At 45.3% G+C, this 18,937-nt stretch overlaps 1 protein-coding gene across 1 annotated transcript in view; it reads left to right on the top strand.

Moving 5' to 3' along the window:
• The window catches only part of LOC142767745 (neprilysin-1-like), a 35,096-nt gene extending 16,568 nt beyond the window's left edge, over nucleotides 1-18,528 (top strand). Inside the window, exons 7-8 of the mRNA XM_075869973.1 lie at nucleotides 14,990-15,380; nucleotides 18,204-18,528. Of these exons, the coding sequence (XP_075726088.1) occupies nucleotides 14,990-15,380; nucleotides 18,204-18,528 (716 nt within the window). The remainder of the gene's footprint in view (nucleotides 1-14,989; nucleotides 15,381-18,203) is intronic.
• Nucleotides 18,529-18,937: the final 409 nt, after the last annotated feature.

Here is an 18,937-nt window from a genome sequence, read left to right as displayed (position 1 = left end):
GTGTTCCGCGCTAATACAAGCTATGTCCGCTGGCTTACGTTTGCGCGAAGGAAGCGAGGGCGAGCGACGCCAGTGCACCTGCGCTTTTGGCTTCGCCCACCTCCGCATACAATTTATTAACAAACACTTACGCTGCCAAAACAACTACACATGCTGATCTGCAAGGGATACACTCTATCATATGTATGGAAGTGTGGACTTAACCCAGCAATGCCACATATCGCTGTGCTGGGTGCGAAACTGATGTTTAGGATGTGCCTCTTCATCTACTAGGATGTGCGTCTTCATCTACACACCATGAAAGCGGGTGGAGGCCCAACTGACAACTTCACGCCTTGAAGGCAGGCGACGTCTGGTGAAGAAAGCCAAGCTGTCACCTCGGGTCCATGGTATCCTGGGATAGAGAGACGCCAGCTATTTTTTGCGACTCTGTCGTCCGCTAAAGTTTACAGCGAGGGGACAAGCATTGCATTGTGATTATCAATTTCGCCGGTGTAGTAAAAGCGTTATTCGAATAGAGATCTTCAGAGCGCATTGCAACTCGCTGCTGTAATTTATCAGCTAACGAGTTGTGCCACTGTGCTTGTGGTCGTGAGTTGGATTCTCGGCCAGAATGGGCGCATTTGAATGGGTATAGAGCACCCAGCCACTAGGTTTAAGGTGGAGATTAAATAACCTGAGGTCTTCAAGATTATTCTGGAGACCTGTGCGATAGACCATGCCTCATAACCATATCGTGGTTTTGCGGCGACAACTGCAGAGCAAATTGTAAGCGTAAAAAGAGTTCTGTGGTGTTTGTGATGCACCTGTCAACAGTTGTGAGCACGTGTTAACACTACTACATTCTGCTGCTACTACTGATACTAAAGCTATTTCGATGGTGGTTTACCTTCTTGGTTGGGTGGCTACGTTTCTCGCCTTTTGAGCCGAATGTGATGGCATTGATATTGGTCGGGCTGAGCGCCCTTCAATGGAGGTGGTCACAGCCCTGCAATATTGTGTGTCACATATAACCAAATCGCGAGTTTAATTGGCAAGTAAAACCACAGAACACTAAAGGGACTATCTACCACCCGCAAAAAATTTTTCTGATTGTGGCGCAAATGAGCAGACCATTCTTCACATCGGCAGAAACGAGCATGCGTGTGTCCCATAAGAAAGTAATTATAATTTTGACCTGATGTTAAAGCCTACAAAGGATGACCGCTAGCGTCACCCAACAGGGATGTGGCCAATCTACGGGGAGGACAAGAAATCACGGCAGGTTGACTATTTTGTCTAATGACAGACATGTATAACCAAGTTGTATTGTATACGCGCTTGAGGAAGTTTTAGGTTGTGCCAGAGGCTGCTGCTGCCGGCGGTATTAGGGAGGAAACGTTCTAGCCTCTGCAGCGGTATCTTCGCTCGCCTGCATGCCAGCCTGCAAACGGCAGAGAAACGCGAGCACGGCGTGTGCTGCCGCCCACAAGGACAACAAAAAACTGTGCGCGTGCATTAAACGACCATCAAGGTATTTGTTTTATTAATAATCAAAATTTCATGAATTCAACAAAAACCACACACATGCAGTTTTAGTTTTCAACTTTCACTGACAGTACAGCTGTCATCACATCGATCGACCAGTGTTGGGGGCATTCTTTCCAGCGATTGAAGGAGACCAAACGCAGATATAAAAATTGTTTTAAAAAATTCCGCGCACTTTCCAAGGAAACCGCTGCAAGGTTGGACGCTTCAGGTGTTACGCTTTTTATTGCGACAGAAAACAAAAAAAGCAGTGAAACACGGTGCGCAGTTCCTTTACCCACCTTTACCACTATTACTGCAGCGGCTTCTACCATCACTGTCAGAACGTTTTTTATGCGTTCGCCTCACTCGAAAAAGCAGGCCACCTTTTTCTTCTCGCACCCAATGGGTTTATCCTCTCCCGCCTCCACCCGAAAGTAATCTGCACCTACCGTGGCCTTGCACTGCCAATAGTTTCGGAGCATGGTGTAAGAAACCTTAGTTCGAGAAATTGCAATCTTTCTGTATACCTGCCCTGATTTTTCGGTGCCTTTGTGATCAGCCAAACTTTAACCAAGAGACGATGTTCTGTGATGCCATCAAAGAGATTACAGCATACAGGTCCAATGAAACTCATGGACTACAGAAATTTTGCCGATCTGAGAAGTCATCATGTGATGATGATTTCTTGCATCACTCGTATTGACGGCGTCGACACCGATAGTTGATTTCCGCGTTTCGTGAGACCTCTGAGGCTTTCGTTTTACAACAACAAGGACATATCGACGGCACATGATTGTTTTCCTCCGCATAAAAGTGGCAGATATCCCTTACAAAAATGATTGTTGATTTTTCATTGTCAGACTATGATTCCGCAATATTCATTTGCTTGCTTCAATACTTTGTCGACAATATTCCTGTTGAGCAATTCGCAATAGAAATCTCATTGACTAATTTCTATTGAAATACCATTGAGGAAGTTTTTTTTCAATATTATCTATAGTGAGTTCATCGATGGCTTTTCAATTGAAAGTCGTCGGCCAATTTTTAATCTTGGTCAGCAGTTTCCTCAGCGGCAATTAAATTAAACCGTCATGTATTTTCAATGCCGCCTGTTCTCATTGCTCAATAACTTCACTTCGTTTTGTTTCAATAGGAATTTTTGTAAGGAATGCCTGCCTCTATCTTAACGTCTGTCATCATTATTATCATCGAAAACACGGTAACGTAGACTTCGAGAAAACGCAAGAAAGAATGCAATGAAGAAGAAGCGTCTCTTTGTTTCGAACGGCCGTGCTTTCGACGAGCTCCTTCTTGCTTTGAAGAATTTTGTCTCCTTGACGACACTGCGAGGACCAGAGGTGAAGACTCCGTCTCGAAATCTCCTTGACTCTGTAAGTCAACAAGAGAAAAAAAAAGCCGTAATGCTTTATACTACATTACTGCTAGGGCTAGTTAAGGGACGCGAGAATGGGTGGAAAGCGTCGTACTCAAGGAGGTGGGGTCAGCCTCGGGGGCCCAGGAGTCAAGGTGCTCGGATGCTGACGCCAAAGTTGCGGAATCGATGCCACCCCCAGTGGCCACAATCGGTGCCGGCGTAATTCTAGCGCAGTGTCTATTCTACCGGCAACCGGGATAATTGTTCAAATAAATTTCTCCCGGATGTCGCCTCCCATTGGCTTTCATATGTGACGTGACTAACTGCCGGGGGGTGGGGGGAGGAAAAACTGGCTGCTGCGGGACAGACTGGACAGATGTGGCTTAGCGTGCGTTAAGTTAGGTAAGGTCAAGTTCTCCTGGTGGCCGGGAGAATATTACAAGAAAAATTCACCCGGCAGTTAGTCACGTGATATATGAAAACCATTGGGAGGTGACCACCACGAGAAATTATTTTTTTTAACAATCATCGCGGTTGCCGGGAGGTCCGTATAGGCTTATATTTAGGTGCACGATAAATTTAGATTTATGTGCTTATATTTAGGTGCACGTTTAGGTACAGCAGGAATCGGATTTGGCTACTTCGGGTCATCTGTCGAGCACTAACCACAAGATCACCGCTGCGAGTATATATATAGGCGCCTCATTACGGCTGGTCGTTGGTATGCGTTAGTTTTGCCAAAAACCGCCTGCGGTATAGCGGAATTTTCTAAACACCACGATGTGGATGGTGCAGATAACGGTGTTTGTTTTATGCGCGTGCTATTCTGAGGACCCGTTTCGAGTATAGAGCGTATATGATTTATAGTCATATTATGGTTTTGCTGATATATTGAGCCTCTACGATCTCACTAACCCCTTGAAGGCTCCGCAAGTATATATAAAACTCATTTGTGAAAGCTACAATACGACTGGAGGATTGGTGGCACAACGAAGCCTTAACAAGTAATGAAGACAAGTCCGTACAGTGCGCAAAGTAACTCGGTGTACACAGACATTCACCAAAAAATATTAAGGAATGACCTCTGTGGCATATCACTCCACCCCAACTTTAGAGGCTAGCTCGTACTTTTACCTGAATGAGATGCAATCTGTATTCTATTTTCGTGTCGTTAATTATGGAACCCTCCGTAATATATATATATATATATATATATATATATATATATATATATATATATATATATATATATATATATATATATATATATATATATATATATATATTGAAATAACTTGAAGATAGCACATAAGAAAAGGATCGTATTTGCTAACGTTTCGGCCGTGGCACGGCCTTCGTCAGAGTAAGTAGGTATGATACAATGAAGCCGCTTTTATAAGCTCACGTGATGAACTCTCGGTATTGCAGCTAGGACAATCAAAGTAAAAAATGGTAATCTGTCAGGACCTTGTGTTGACATGACTGACATGTGACGGGTGCATGATTATAAAATTTCAAATTTCATTGCGCATCGACACGTGGGGCACAGTATGGTTGGCAGGACATGTAAAAGAGCTCAGAAGTAAAGAAACCACGGTTGACTAATATACAATTTAATATACACTAAAATATTTTACTAATCTAAGAAGTCGTGTTGTTATAGTGCGAGGCAGGTGAGCTTTCCTACGTTTTCATTGATACCTGAACGAATGGTGTTAAATTTGTGTATCAAGAAGGATTCCCTCACTTCCCTATCGTGATTTGTCTTAAAACCGGACTGAATAATCGTGGCCCTAATTTTGTCGAAACCGTGGCCAGGCATACTGACGTGCTTCGACAGCGGTAGGTTAGGGAGGCTTACGGCATGTGCACGGTGATTATTAAAACGAATTCTGAAACTTGTCTCTGTTTGACCTATGTACTGAGCACCGCAAGTTGAACACTCGAGAAGATAGATGACGTTGATACTATCACACGTGTAGTTCCCATTTATATTTAAAGAAAAACTGGACGATGTACTTGAAACTGTTTTAGATGTCGTCATGTGCGCGCACACTTTGCAACGTGGTTTGTTGCAGGGATGACAGCCTTCATGATGTGAACACGTGGTTTTAGATGAGGTTAGTAAATCACGAAGGTTCCGCGATCGTCGGTAGACCACGCGTGGTTGTTCTGCAAAGATTCCTTTGAGCCGCTCGCTCTGTATTAAAATGTTAAAATGTTTCTTTAAGATATGGTTCACATTTGGAGCTGAGGCCGCATGTGTCAAAATTAGATTAGTCCGCGAACAATCTTTGGGTCTTTTGTTAGTACTCAGCAGGTCTGAACGGTCAAGCTCTTCTGCACGTTTGATGGCGTCTGTGATTATGCTGGCCGGATAGCTCTGTTTTTCGAGCGCGCTCCGAAGTTGTTCGCAGTGGCGGGAAAATTCGCTGCTATCAGAGCATATTCTTTTAAAACGGACTGCTTGGCTGTAGGGAATACTAGTTTTGTTGTGTTTCACGTGACTACTACTAAAGTGAAGATATTGCTGCCTATCCGTGGGTTTCCTGTAAAGATTAGTTGTCAGCTTCCCGTTACGTAGAGTGACCATGACATCAAGGAAGCTTATGTTCAAAGGTGAATATGAGTGCGAAAAAGAAATCGCCGGATGAGCGTTGTTAAGATCTGCTATGAAAGAAAGAAGTTGCGATTCACTATGGTGCCAGATTAGGAAAATGTCGTCGATGAACCGCTTATAGTAAAATGGCTTATATTCACAATTTGCAAGAAATTTGTTTTCAAGGAGCCCCATAAATATGTTTGCGTAATTTGGTCCGATTCTTGTGCCCATAGATGTACCGCTAACTTGAACATAATGTGTCCCATCAAATTCGAAATTGTTAAGTTCAAGAATGAGCTTAAGCAACGTAGCTAACGTAGATGCGGAAACTAGTTTGTTGGCGTGGCAATCGTTGTACGCGCAGATAACTGCCTCGATGCCATCTGAGTGAGGGATATTAGTATACAGTGACGTGACATCTAACGTAACGAGAAACGAATTTTGAGGAACCTGTAGGTCAACAATATCTGATAGAAAGTGATTGGTATCTTTAATGTAAGAAGAAAAGCTGGACGGAATGGTGTTGATGAGGCTATCTACATAACGGGAAAGGTTCTCAGTCACTGTTCCAATTCCAGAAATTATCGGTCTACCGGGATTATCTCTCTTATGAATTTTGGGAAGAAGGTAAAACCTGCCAGCTACTGGGCTCAACGGTATGAGGGATTTCAGAGTGCCATAGCTTCTTTCTTTATCATTAAAGAGCGCAGTCAAGGTATCACGAACAATATCTTTGAACTCGTTTGTTGGGTCATGATCTTTCCGCTTGTAATATGATGCATCACTGAGCTGCCTATGGCCTTCGCTGATATATTTGCTTCTGTCCATTACAACAATGGCGCCTCCTTTATCTGCAGGTTTTATAATTATGTCATTACGACCAGCGAGGGATTCAATTGCTTGTTGCTCTCTGTCAGTAAGGTTGCGGTGCAATTGTGTACGTTCTTTATATGCCTGCATGACATCGCGTTGTACAGCTCTGATATAAAGGTCCAGACATTTGTCTCTTTGGGAGGGGGGTGTCCAATGCTTGTAAGATGGCAATGATGAGCTATCGGTATTGTGAGCCGAGGACCGATCATAAAAGTACTCACGGAGGCGCATGTTACGTTCGAAATTGTGAAGATCCTTCACCAACTGAAATTCACTATAGCCTCCTGTTGCAGGGCAAAAATTAAGTCCTCGAGATAACACACTGCGTTCCTCAATTGATAGATCGTAACATGACAAATTTACAATGTTATCCTGTCCAGAAGATTTACTTTCCAGCTCGGGCTGGCGCATTTCAGCTGTAGTTAGAATGTTTCCTCGTCGGGAGCATTCCTTTTTTTCTAAGTTGTCACGCGCGACCTTCTTTGACTTTTTAGCATCCAGCTCGGCTAACTTCTGTGACCGATATAATTCGAGAGTTTTTAATTCTTCAGTCGTAAACTGACTACTGGACTATATATATATATATATATATATATATATATATATATATATATATATATATACATATATATATATATATAGTCCAGTAGATCCTCCGTGAGCGGTCACAACCTGGTTTATTTCGACGTTTCGGCCTAGAGTCTGGCCTTCATCAGGAATAAGCATACAGTTTGTCGGTGCTCAGCTTTATACAATCTCAAATCAGAGGGCAAGGAAAGATGAAAAAAAGACAGAAAAGAAAAAAAGGAGAAAAAAAGAAACAAAAAGAAGAAAAAGAGAAGAAGAAGAAGAGAAAAAAATTATACGGTGGACGCCCCTCGGGCGCCCCCCTTCCACTCTTCCTTCCTCCTCCCTCCACCTCCCCCTTCATCTCTCTCCCCCTTCTCCCCTTCAGCTTTCTGATGTCAGCGGTCTGTGTATGTTTCCGTTCACTAACGCATTCCTCCCGATCAGACGGCCCCTCCTGGAACTGGCGGTACGGTGTGGGGCAAAAAGGAGCTTTTCAGGAAGTCCTAAGCCTTTAACTACTCGGAGTCCCGTAAACAATTCGTCGTAGAAGGAGGGGTGCCACGTATTGTGGCAGAGGCTGGTAAGCGGGCATTTTAGGAAGTTCTAAGCCTTTAACTACTCCGCGCCCTGTCAACATTTCGTCGTAAAAAGAGGGTTGCCCCGTATTGCGGTAGGCTGTGCAAGCGGGTGCAATGCGAATTCCTTGCCCACTTGTGGATTGCGCGTGTAGTGAAGGCCTCCCGGCTGTGCACAGGGTTGCTGTTGGGCATGTCATGCATGAAACAATTGGTTAGGTAGTAAAATAAACAGAAAACAGACGACAGTTGTACTTAGGAAGAGTAGCTACACTTGGAATTGTTTTGAGTTGTCCAGTGCCCTTCACAGCTGCAGTGCCGTGAACTCAGTTACTATTTTCATTATTGTCTTTATTGTTTTCTAATGCTTTAATTCTGCAAGTGTACCAGGATTCTCATTTATTCCGCTATCGAGGGTGTTAAGTTGGTGGATAAGGTATGACTCTCGTTGTTGACGTTCTGGGTTTGATTTAAATCCCGTCTCCAAGAGCGTTACTGAGAGTTTGTCGAATGCATGGTCGGGAAGAATAACATGTTTTCATAGGGGTACATTTGGGGCTGATTTCGCATGGGCTCTGTGATTATTGAAGCGAATACTAAATGGTGTTTCTGTTTGTCTGATGTACTGCATACTACACACGTTGCATTCGAGTATGTATACCACAATAGAGGAATGGCATGTTAGGTTTCCTTGTTTGTTATTCAAAATCTTGGATTGTGTGCTGGTTGCTTTGTGTGTTTCTCGCATCGCCTTACATACAAGACATCATGGCTTTAAACAAGGTCGGCATGAATTATTGGGGGGGGGGGGGGGGGTGATGTGTTAATTTGAGAGTGGACAAGTGTGTCTTTGAGGTTACGTGGTCGTCGGTAAACGACGCCTGGAGTGGATCGGAATGCGCGTTTCAGACGTTCACTTTGTTCCAGAATGTTGTAATGTCGTTTAAGGATTTTGTTTACATCGGGGAAGATTGTGCTGTAAGTCAAGCAGAGGTTTGTTCGTTTTGGGTCTTCTTGCAGTGGTCGCTTCATAAGTAAGTCGTCACGCTTCAGTTTGCACGCTCTTTGAACAGCGTCATCAATTACATGTGGGTGGTATTTTGGTTTCTCGAGCATAAGTTTTAGCCTCTGTGAGCTCGTGTCAAAATCAGCGTCTCTTGAGCAGATTTGCTTAAACCGGTGAGCCTGGCTGTATGGAATACTGTGTTTACAGTGGCGCGGGTGATGGCTTTGGTAATGGAGGTATTGTTGTCGATCCGTTGGTTCGCGATATAGAGTTGTAGAGAGCTTGTCCTCTTCTATCGTTATGGGCACATCAAGAAAATTTACGGTTACTTGCGAGTATGTGTGTGTGAAGTGTATGTTCGTATGTACAGCAATGTAAGTGTCGATAAAGCTGAGAAGTTTGTCCTCGCTGTGGGTCCAAAAAGGGAACATGTCGTCTATGTTTCTTCTGTAAAGCAGTGGTTTTAAGGAACTTTGTGCAAGAAATTCTGATTCTAGCTTTCCCATAAATATGTTGGCATAATTGGGTGCCATTTTGGTGCCCACAGTAGTCCCGCTGATTTGTCAAAAATACACTTGGTTAAACTCGAATGAATTTAATTGGAGGACCATCCTCGTCAAAGTTGCGATGGCAGAGAAATCTGAGGTGTTAGATTGTCTATGGTTTGTGTACAGGTTTTGCAATGCAGCTATGCCGTCATCGTGAGGAATATTTGTATACAATGAAGAGACATCAAAAGTAACCAAGTACGAGTTTTTCGGCGCACACAGACCTGCAATGTCTCGAAGAAAATGTGTGGTGTCTTTTATGTACGACGCGAGTGTGCATGGAATGTGGCTTATTAGTTGGTCCACGTACCCTGATATGGGTTCAGTTATCGTACCGATGCCTAATATGATTGGTCGACCTGGGTTACCGGGTTTATGAATTTTTGGGAGGATGTAGAAGCGACCTGGACGAGGGTATGCTGCACACATAAGTTTGTGGTCAGGGTTGGTTATCTTTTCTGCATCCAACAGCTTCTTCAGTTCTGTTGATACGATACGTTTGTATTCGTCTGTCGGATCACCTGGGAGGCGTTCGTAAAATCTTGAGTCGTCTAGTTGGCGGTATGTTTCTTGTATGTAGTTGGTTGTATTAAGGACTACAATTGATCCTCCTTTGTCAGCGGGTTTTATTGTTATGTCTGTCGTAGATGCCAAATTTCTCATACTTATTTTTTCAGATTTTGTCAGGTTTTTTTCGGTTTCCTTTCTGTCTGTGGTATTCGTGTACTATATATTTCTGTACTGCGGTGATATAAAGGTTCAAGCACTTATCTCGATTACTGTTCGGTGTCCAATCATTTGATTTACGATGGTGAATTGATTTGTGGTTAAAAGGCCTGTCCAAGAAATTTTCGCGCAACCTTAAGCTTCGAGCGAAGCTTTCGAGGTCTCGGAGCAAGTGGGATTCATCGAAAAATTTTGTGGTCGGGCAGAAGCTTAGTCCCTTAGATAGCAGTTTTTCTTCGTCAGGTGACAAGCTCGTGTCCGATAGGTTTACAACCACAGTGTCACAGGGTGTGTTCCTAGATGGTGCTCGTTTGTACCATTAGTGATTTCCTGGGTGGTGGTGTTGTAGTGATAAGGAACTATATCAGGGAACGCGAGTTCGGGCACATGATCTCTTTTGAATTTATGAACTTTTGTGGTCATGTTGGCTTGGTGTTTATTCTGTTTAAATTCTGTTAATCGGGTGATTTCTTCGTTCGATAAAGTGTTGTGGCGGAGAATGGTGTTGGTCATAGCGACCAATTTTTTTACCTGCTTATCACTGTGATTAAGAGCGATTTCTGTTAATTTAAGAGATGCTTCAAGGAGGACGTTTTTTCATGTTATTTGGTCGTGTTCATCTAGATTTGTAGCGGCTGGTGTGAGGGAGAGTGTCATACCCTTGGGGGCTATTCTAGCACGAAAGTACACTTGCAATATTGATTTATGCATTTCATGTCTAATTCGTTTGTCAGCAAGTTTTCGTACTTTAAGAAAAGTGGCACTGCAGCTGGGAAGCGATGAGCTGAACTTACATTTCAGAAGTCAACCTTCTTTTGGGTGCGGGATGGCACTGATGAGGTGCGCTGGTTGTAGTTATGTCCGGCAGGCCTTCGTCGTTGTAGGGAGGATATCGGCATTGCGCTCCCAGCGAACGTGTTCGTAAGTAGTTCCGGGGTGCGCGATAGAGGGACGCGGTTTCGTAGTTCGGAAGGCTTCCCTTTGAGGAGTGGTGTAGTGGTGCTGTCGTGTAGTGCTTTTGGTCTCGACATCCGCAATAGAGGGACGCGTGTTGGCTGTTCAGCAGACTTCCCCCCTAGTAGTGGTGCGCTGTTGATGATGGTGAGGGAGTGCTTGTGGCTCGCGGGAGTCACAGTTTCGCCGATCGTCGGGAACACGTCTGTGATGTTGGGTGGGTGTGGGGCTCCTGGAATATGTTGATATGCGGAGTTCTTGTCGTGGGTGTCTTGTTGTGTTGAACGAATATTGATGGGAGCTGCTGGTTTAGTCGACCACCCCGTGGTAGCTTCGAAGTCTCTGCGACCGAGTGCACTCTTGAGGGCTTCGACATTCAAAGCGACAGCCATAAAACTTGGATGAAGCCCATCCGCAGCAAGAAAGCGTCTTGGTGGCAGCTGCTCGAATTGGTAGTCGATGTATGACACCTTGTTGGGCCTTCAGCAGTAGGCCTTGACTGTCTCGTTGAATTGACGAGCGTCCCAGTTGAAGCGGTGCACGAATTGTTCGTTCGATCGTTCCAGGTGTAGGTTGAGGTAACGGGGCAGCACGCATGAAACAACGAGCCTCTCGAGTTCCTGGCAAGTCCGAAGCGTTTTGTTTACTAGGCGGTGAAGGCGGCGTAGCGAATCTTCTAGTCCGTACGACGCCAGCTCGCTCGTACCGACGTGAAAAACGAGCGTGGTCACAGATCGTGGTGGTATGCCGGCAAGCTCTTTCTCGATGTCGAATATGGAGGCTCCGCGGATGGAAATGATTGCAGGTGTCGTCTTCTTATGCCGGTTAAAATGCGAATGTAAATACCTTGTTTGCGAGTTTCCCATGATGGCTGATGTTGGTGCATGTTTAGGGAACTTCCTTGAGACCTGCTCGACTGGAGGTGCGCCTCTGGCCGGTCTTGTGTAGGCAGGCATGGTGGTTGAGTGGCCCAAGCATTGCATACAGTCCAGTAGATCCTCCATGAGCGGTCACAACGTGGTTTATTTCGACGTTTCGGTCTAGAGTCTGGCCTTCATCCGGATTAAAGGTACAGTTTGTTGGTGCTCAGCTTTATGCAATCTCAAATCAGAAGGAGAGGAAAGAGGAAAACGACAGAAAAAAAGAAAAGAAAGGAAAATGCAGTAATGCAGTTCAACCACCACGCGGATTTTTTTTATCTGGTTGGGAACTGCTCGGCACCGGGACATGAGCCACGGACCTTTTGCATGCAAGGCGGATGCTCTAACCACTACGCCATCGCTGCGAGTCACATGTCAAGCTACGCAAATGCACAAGTCTCGCCTAGCGCTTGCGCACTGCTGTACCACGTATTGTGCCGCTGAAACCACTTGTTTGCGTTTCCGCGTAAGCGTTCAGTATTTGACTGGAAGCAGAGCCTTGAAATGCCTGTGCTCCCAGTAACGTGCTCTCTACGTGACTGGTTTTCGCACGCTTGAATCCAGGCCCTGTTGCTGCGTACTCGGCAGGAAGTCTTGCAAGTGGCGAGGACCGCTGCAGAAGCTCGTGGGACACATTCTCGGCACGCACGACTTTGTTCCGAAATTACAAGGTGGAGTATCGCATAGACTGTACGCACAATTACAGCGCCAAACAGATAACCTGGCTCGTATTCATTTATGAAAACCAACCACGCCGCATTTCACGAGACGGACAGCTTTTGCAAGCTTTACAGGTCTCCGTGCTTACGAAGCGCTGCAGGGTAAGCAAAAATACCCCCACCTCTCCGAAGGGAATGATGAGCAAATGCGAATGCATTTCTTGCGCCGAAAGATTGTACCGTTGCCGTTAGACATTCGCCCTCACCGACTTCTGCCATCGTCTTGACAGGCACCGAGCGAGCGAATGGTCTAGAGTGAGGCGCAAGCGGACGGAAGAGTGGGGTGCAGTGAGGAGCAAAAGCGATTAGCAAGAGAAGCACTGCACGTACCTTCTCCTACACTCTCTCCCAGCACATGCTCTGGTTGCTAGGGGCGATGATAAGCGCGCGCGCCCGCAGCTGTTGCTATGGGAGAAGGAGTGAGAGCGGAGAGACAACACCTGCCGGCACGCGGACCCTGCCATGGACAACGTCGGATGTGGGACATAGTCTGACTAAGGAATGCATTGGCATAAAAAACAAGGAGGACAGGTAGTACGAGCAAGTGAGTGAGTGAAACAACTTTAGAGATCTGGCTAGTTAGTCTAGGACCACTTAGATGGAGGACGGAAGACATTGTCATCTAGTAGCATCCCAGACATTCTGGATAGGGCAGGATTGGTTCTGTACATCGTAGCTCAGCAGAGTTTTCCGCCATCGCTCTCACATAAGTTCTGTGAGGTCAGCTGTTTGGGCACCCTCTTAGTATGCGACTTAAGGAGTCCTCTTCGGCTTGCAAAGCATACTTTACGTTTATGTATCTTGCATGTGACGCCATGGATGCAGCTGCTGGAAGTACTCGTACTCCACCACGGCGCCTTTCGCTTCAAACAAGTTGCGGTTATTCGGCTTGAATGTGATGATGACGTGAAAGGGTTGCCCGTGTGCCTAAATAACAAAAAACCTGGCACGTAACGTTTGGATAAGATAAATGTGTCTTTGCAAACGTCGCGTCTCCCATGCCGGTTTCGCAATAGCGCTGTGTCAGTGGCTCCAAGGGAAGCCATCTTTATAGCATGGGCCACACTGTACGAATTATTCTGGGTAGTGTTACGAAAACCTCATATGTAGCTGAGTAGGAGTAGGATAGGATTTATTTTGCAAATTTGGCCACTCTTCGGCCTGTTTCCTATCTAGCTCAGGTTGGCGTGAATGATATACTCCAGAATTTACAGACACGTGCAAAATTTACGTCACAAGACATTCTCGGAGACGACTTTCTTTTACATCCGTAGAGTTATCGGAAATTTAGCGTGTCTGTCATCTGTTAACATGGACATGGATATCTTTACAGTGTATACCTTCTTGATGATGTAAACGAGTAGAAACGACGGCAGAAATCCGAGGTATTTGAGGTGGCAGGAGCACCAGGCGGTTAGCACAGGAAAACATGGGAAGAGAAACAGACGCTGGCGTTTTTTTTTGGATACTCTCTCGTGTCAATGCGTGCGCACTTCACTTTTTTATACGACTATATTTCTGGAAGGTATGCAGTGAGCCTCGCTGAAGCTGGCGAAGATTACGTAATTCGATGTCTTTGCATACTTCATTCTTCCCTACCCGTTAAAGAAATTGCATGGTACAGTCCCGTCCCTCAATACGCATAGCCGTTCACTTGATAGCATTAACTAACCCTGGGCACCATGCGTTCTATCCAACGTTCCATAATGAACAGAGTGTATGGCCAGTGTTATCGGACGAAACCTACGAACTATCGAACCCAATCTCCCCTAACCCGACCGAAAGTAAACTGCAGACGATCTGACCAACTAATCAACGGAGGATTAGGCGATCCGTGAATCTATCTGATAGGTGGAAAGACGTGCCAGTAGTCCGATGACCAGCCGACCGTGGACTAATGATCAATTGGTCAGGCAGGGGCGTCATGTGACCATCGACGATTTCAGCTAGGAAAGCGGCGAGGACCGCCCAACTAACAAACGACTAGTGTATAGACCCTTCATGCGCACGTAGTGGAAAAGCTTGTCGCGGCCAACTCAATGACTGGGCAGTAACCGGGGTCGGTGATGTCCCTCATACCAACGAACAGACGAACAAAGTCGCTGAGAACCAACAGACAAAATTTCGGATGGACGCAATGTCAATCGAACCGATAGACGGACTAACGAACAAACGACTGAATGACTGGCCGAGTGACCGTTTGTCTGCGGCTGGTCAAACTGCCAGACAGACCATTCAATGGGCAATCGACTTGATTAAGGGACATCAGTACGTCAGCCTTTTCTCGGAAAGGTGGCGGGCTTAGTTGTGACAAATTGACTAATCAACCGACGATAATTCAACCGATTAACCGGTGTACTAAGCAATATACGAGCTAATAAAGCCAACCAGGCCACACTTGCAGCCAAGCCAATCAAGCCTAAACCCAAACCAAGTCCTAGTTGAAGTCGATCTAATCAATATAGGATCTGCCAAACGGCCAGGCTTGCAGATTAGGTTGGTATTTATATGAAGACTTCGTTACTATACAAACAGGTAAACCAGGCCACATGTAGTCCGTGTACACACGCCCTTTAATTAAGTGCTCGTTTTCCACGCAAATTAACGTACAGGTGAGAACGTGGTCATGACGGCGACGAACTTCCGGCGCGTCGAGGCCTTCTGCTGGGTGGCGCTGCAAACGTGCCTGGGCCGCGACTTCGTCGTTATGCTCAGGAAAAGGAACAACAGGGCCTCGAGGAACCGCTTCTTTGGCGTCGTACTGTTCGTCGGGTCGAGCGAGGAGGCGCGACGCTTCCTGTACCGGTTCGAACTGTGCGGAGCTGCACACCGGCTCTCGTGGTCAGCCAGGACCCGGAACCTGCGGTCGCAGACTGACACCAACTGGAGCGAAGACGGCCTGGTGTTGGCCATGAGCACGGCCGAGCGCCTCTGCAATGGCGCCGACCTCGTCATGGACGTCACCATCAGCGTCGCCCCGTCCTCGAGCGGTGATAACGTGCTGTAAGACGGTCGGAGCTATGCGGCCGCGAGCGAAAGGATTCGGGAGGCGAAATTGAAGAGAGGATGATAGTCGTGATTATTGGTTGAAATTTATTTTAGTATATGTATGTCTGTGTCGCTGTACTTAAATCTAGCAATTCATTGTGGGGCAGAGGTGTAGCCAAAGGTGGCACTTGGAGAACATGCCTCCCCTGCCCAGTGTCGTTCTCCTGCCGAGGGATGCAGATCACAAGACAATCATTTGGGCGTTTGGGCGAAGTCGATCGGTGCATATTTCTGAACTCAAAGTAACGCAAACGCGCAAGACGCCCCACACAGAACTACAATAACCTTCTATGACCCCTGGAATAATCAAGATCTTTCATACACTGCAGCCCTTGGCTGGTTTATTGCAGAAATGGAGAATATGTCTTGTTATAAGAAACAAATTGTTCTCAACGACAACGTAAAAGACCACAACCATAATGGTAGTATTTGCATAACAGTGCTTATATAAAATTTGACTGAGCCAATTTATGAACAGAATCGCGTAAATTGTTCCAGCTTTGAATAAACCTTGGGGGAAATAACTAAAGTCAAGAACATGGTTGAAAATAGAAAGATTGGGATAGCGTCTAGTTGAAAGAGGGTTTACACGTGATATATAATCATCCCAATACAGACAAGATGAATTATTCATTTATTTCTTTCGTTATTATTTATTGCCAACACTTCTTTGTTGCATTGCTCTAAAGAAAAAGGCTTCGTGCCTTTGTGATACATGACTTGGCATGACTTTGTGCTATTGGGGTTCGTTTCTGAGGCCCACATGCCGGCTTTTTGCTCTCGCTTAGTAGAGTACCAAGTACTCTAAATTTTTAAAAACTTTTCTATCCACCTTATGGTCCATAATTCGCAACAACTGTACGGACGTATTGTTCGGACGCAACAATTGTACAATGAGCAAGTTATTAGAATCAGAACAATTAAGACGCAGATGATGTCGATAACAACCTAATTATATAAGGAAGACAAAATAGTCACAGCATATCTATGGAGTGAATGATGATGATAGGGGTGAAGCGTCCGTCTGTCTGTCCGTGGTTCCATCCATCTGACCATTCGTCTGTCCATGCATCGTAGACGGACGCATGGACGGACGATAGAATGAATGGAGGCATGGAAGGACGAACGCACGGACGGGCGGAAGAAAGCACTAACAGACCGACGGACGGACGGACGAATTGACGGAAGCATGGACGAACACGTGGACGGATGGACGGACGCGTGGACGGACATACAGGCAGACGGACGGACGCAGACATGGACGGATGGACAAACATAAGCACGGAAGGATGGACGGAAGCAAGGACGGTGGACAGACGCATGGACAGACTCACGGAAGAGCAAACAGACGGACGAACGCATTGACGAACGGGCGATCGGACAGACGCGCGGACGGATGGATGGACGCTTCACCCACTCATCATCATTCGCTCCATGGATATGCTTCGAAAACCACTAACGTCATCTAGTTACATTATTCCCAAGGACATATACAAACAACTTCATCTATTGACCAACATACAACAACAACAACAACAACAACAACAACAACAACAACAAAAACAATGGTGGGAACGACCCACGGTATGGAGCGAATACTTCTTTCTGTTGTTTACCATCTGTTGTTTTACATACCGAAAAAACCATGATATGGTGGTCCCTTGAAGATTTCGGTAATTGATGATAGTAACATTATCTGTTGTTTTACCTCCCAAAACCCCCAATAAGGTGGTCTATCGAAGACGTCAGTAATTGATAATAATAATACTATATGTTGTCTTACGTCCCAAAACCACAATATGATTATAAGTGACGTGCACTGGTTATTGAATTGAAATTTATATTACATGATTTATGTTGGCAATACAGAAACGGTTGTTCAAACAATTTACAGTACCATCCATCTTAAGGGAACATTTGATGAGAACCTATTATATTGTGGGTCTCATGACTGCAAGTAAACGTATGAACATCTTTCACGCTCGGCACCAGTTTACAAACAGTCAGCCAGCTGTAGTCTTATTGAAATCTAAGCCCCCATCCTTTTGCCACAGAGTGAAATCCAGACATGCTGCGCACGAAAGTGTTGCCTTTAACTGTGAACCCGTCTTTAAACACGCTCTTCTTGCCCTGTTAAGTATGTGAGCTATGGGGGGCTACTTACGCCACGCGGACGTCGTTTCAAATATAACGAAGGCAACCGCAGCGAACAGCAGTACTATCTGCTCTTTATGGGCGCCACGTGACATGTGTGAACTTCGGTAACGATAAACATCGTTTTCGCAGGCTTGCACCATCTTTCTCAGACCATGTGCTGTTCGATTGTTCGGGAGAAGAAAAATGATCGCATTGTTGTAACAGACCAGCTGGGGACCTTTGCCTGCAGCATGTGTGCATGGTATTGTGTAAAAAGAGCGTTTTGTGCGTAAAAAAATTGCATCGTCCTAATATGGAAGCCGTAGAAAGTGCCTCTACGAATGGGACAATGAAAAGAAAAGCAATATCTTTTGCAACAATAAGTCATCTTACAATACCAAAATCACTGCTCTAGCAGCTTGAAGATTGCTTTGTAAGTGAAGTATTGTGTAAACAAAAAGTGGCTTTTCCAAGAGACAAAGATGCGTCTTTATTCACTCTCTCTCTATATATATTCTCTCTCTCTCTTTCTCTCTCCATGCAGTCTGCCGTGCGTTGTCTCACGGCAGACTGCATGGAGGAAGGTGGGCGACTGCACACCTTCACTAACCTGACTTTGAAACCTTTCACAAATTTTTACAGGTTCGCATGCAGTGGCTGGGTTCGCACTCACCCGTATCCATCAAACAGGAAGGAAGTTTCTGTGGACGATCTTGTTGTGCAGATTGCCGAAAAGAAAACGATGGAGTTCATCTACGAAATAGTTTTGGACCATGCTACGAACATGGACCCTCTTCTCCGCAACGTTGTCAGAATGTTTCAAGGCTGCAGCGATAAGAGTTTTCTTCTGAGAAATCCAGCCATGACATTGCAAGCAGCTCTGGACGACGATGTTCGCCTTACAGACTGGCCTTACGACGAAGAACCGTTGGATTTGGATGTTGCCGAAACGATCGCATTTGCGTGATGGACGTGAAGCCGTTCTTTGTTCTTTCGAAATAGACTCTACCACCGCGTCAGGATGGTGTTTGTGTTTGTGTTGTGTATCTCGCTCGTGATCCGCGACAAAAATATACAGGCGCTTGCCGAGTTTGTCTTCTGATGGTTGAAAAAAAACCGCCAGCTTACCGACCGCATCAGAGGCTCATACCCTAATCACATATGCATAACATGATATATATATATATATATATATATATATATATATATATATATATATATATATATATATATATATATATATATATATATATATATATAGCGATAAACGAGAGACAATTATAGAAGAAAACGTTGCTGACATGCTTAAACGGGAAGTCACCGGCACTTAGAAGTCGAACAAAGCGTGGCAGTACAGGAACGCAGCGCTGATCCAT

This window comes from Rhipicephalus microplus, chromosome 7 (assembly GCF_043290135.1).
Source record: "Rhipicephalus microplus isolate Deutch F79 chromosome 7, USDA_Rmic, whole genome shotgun sequence".
NCBI lineage: Eukaryota > Metazoa > Arthropoda > Arachnida > Ixodida > Ixodidae > Rhipicephalus > Rhipicephalus microplus.
The sequence above is the reverse complement of the archived record's forward strand: the minus strand, read 5'-3'. Positions and strand labels throughout refer to the sequence as shown.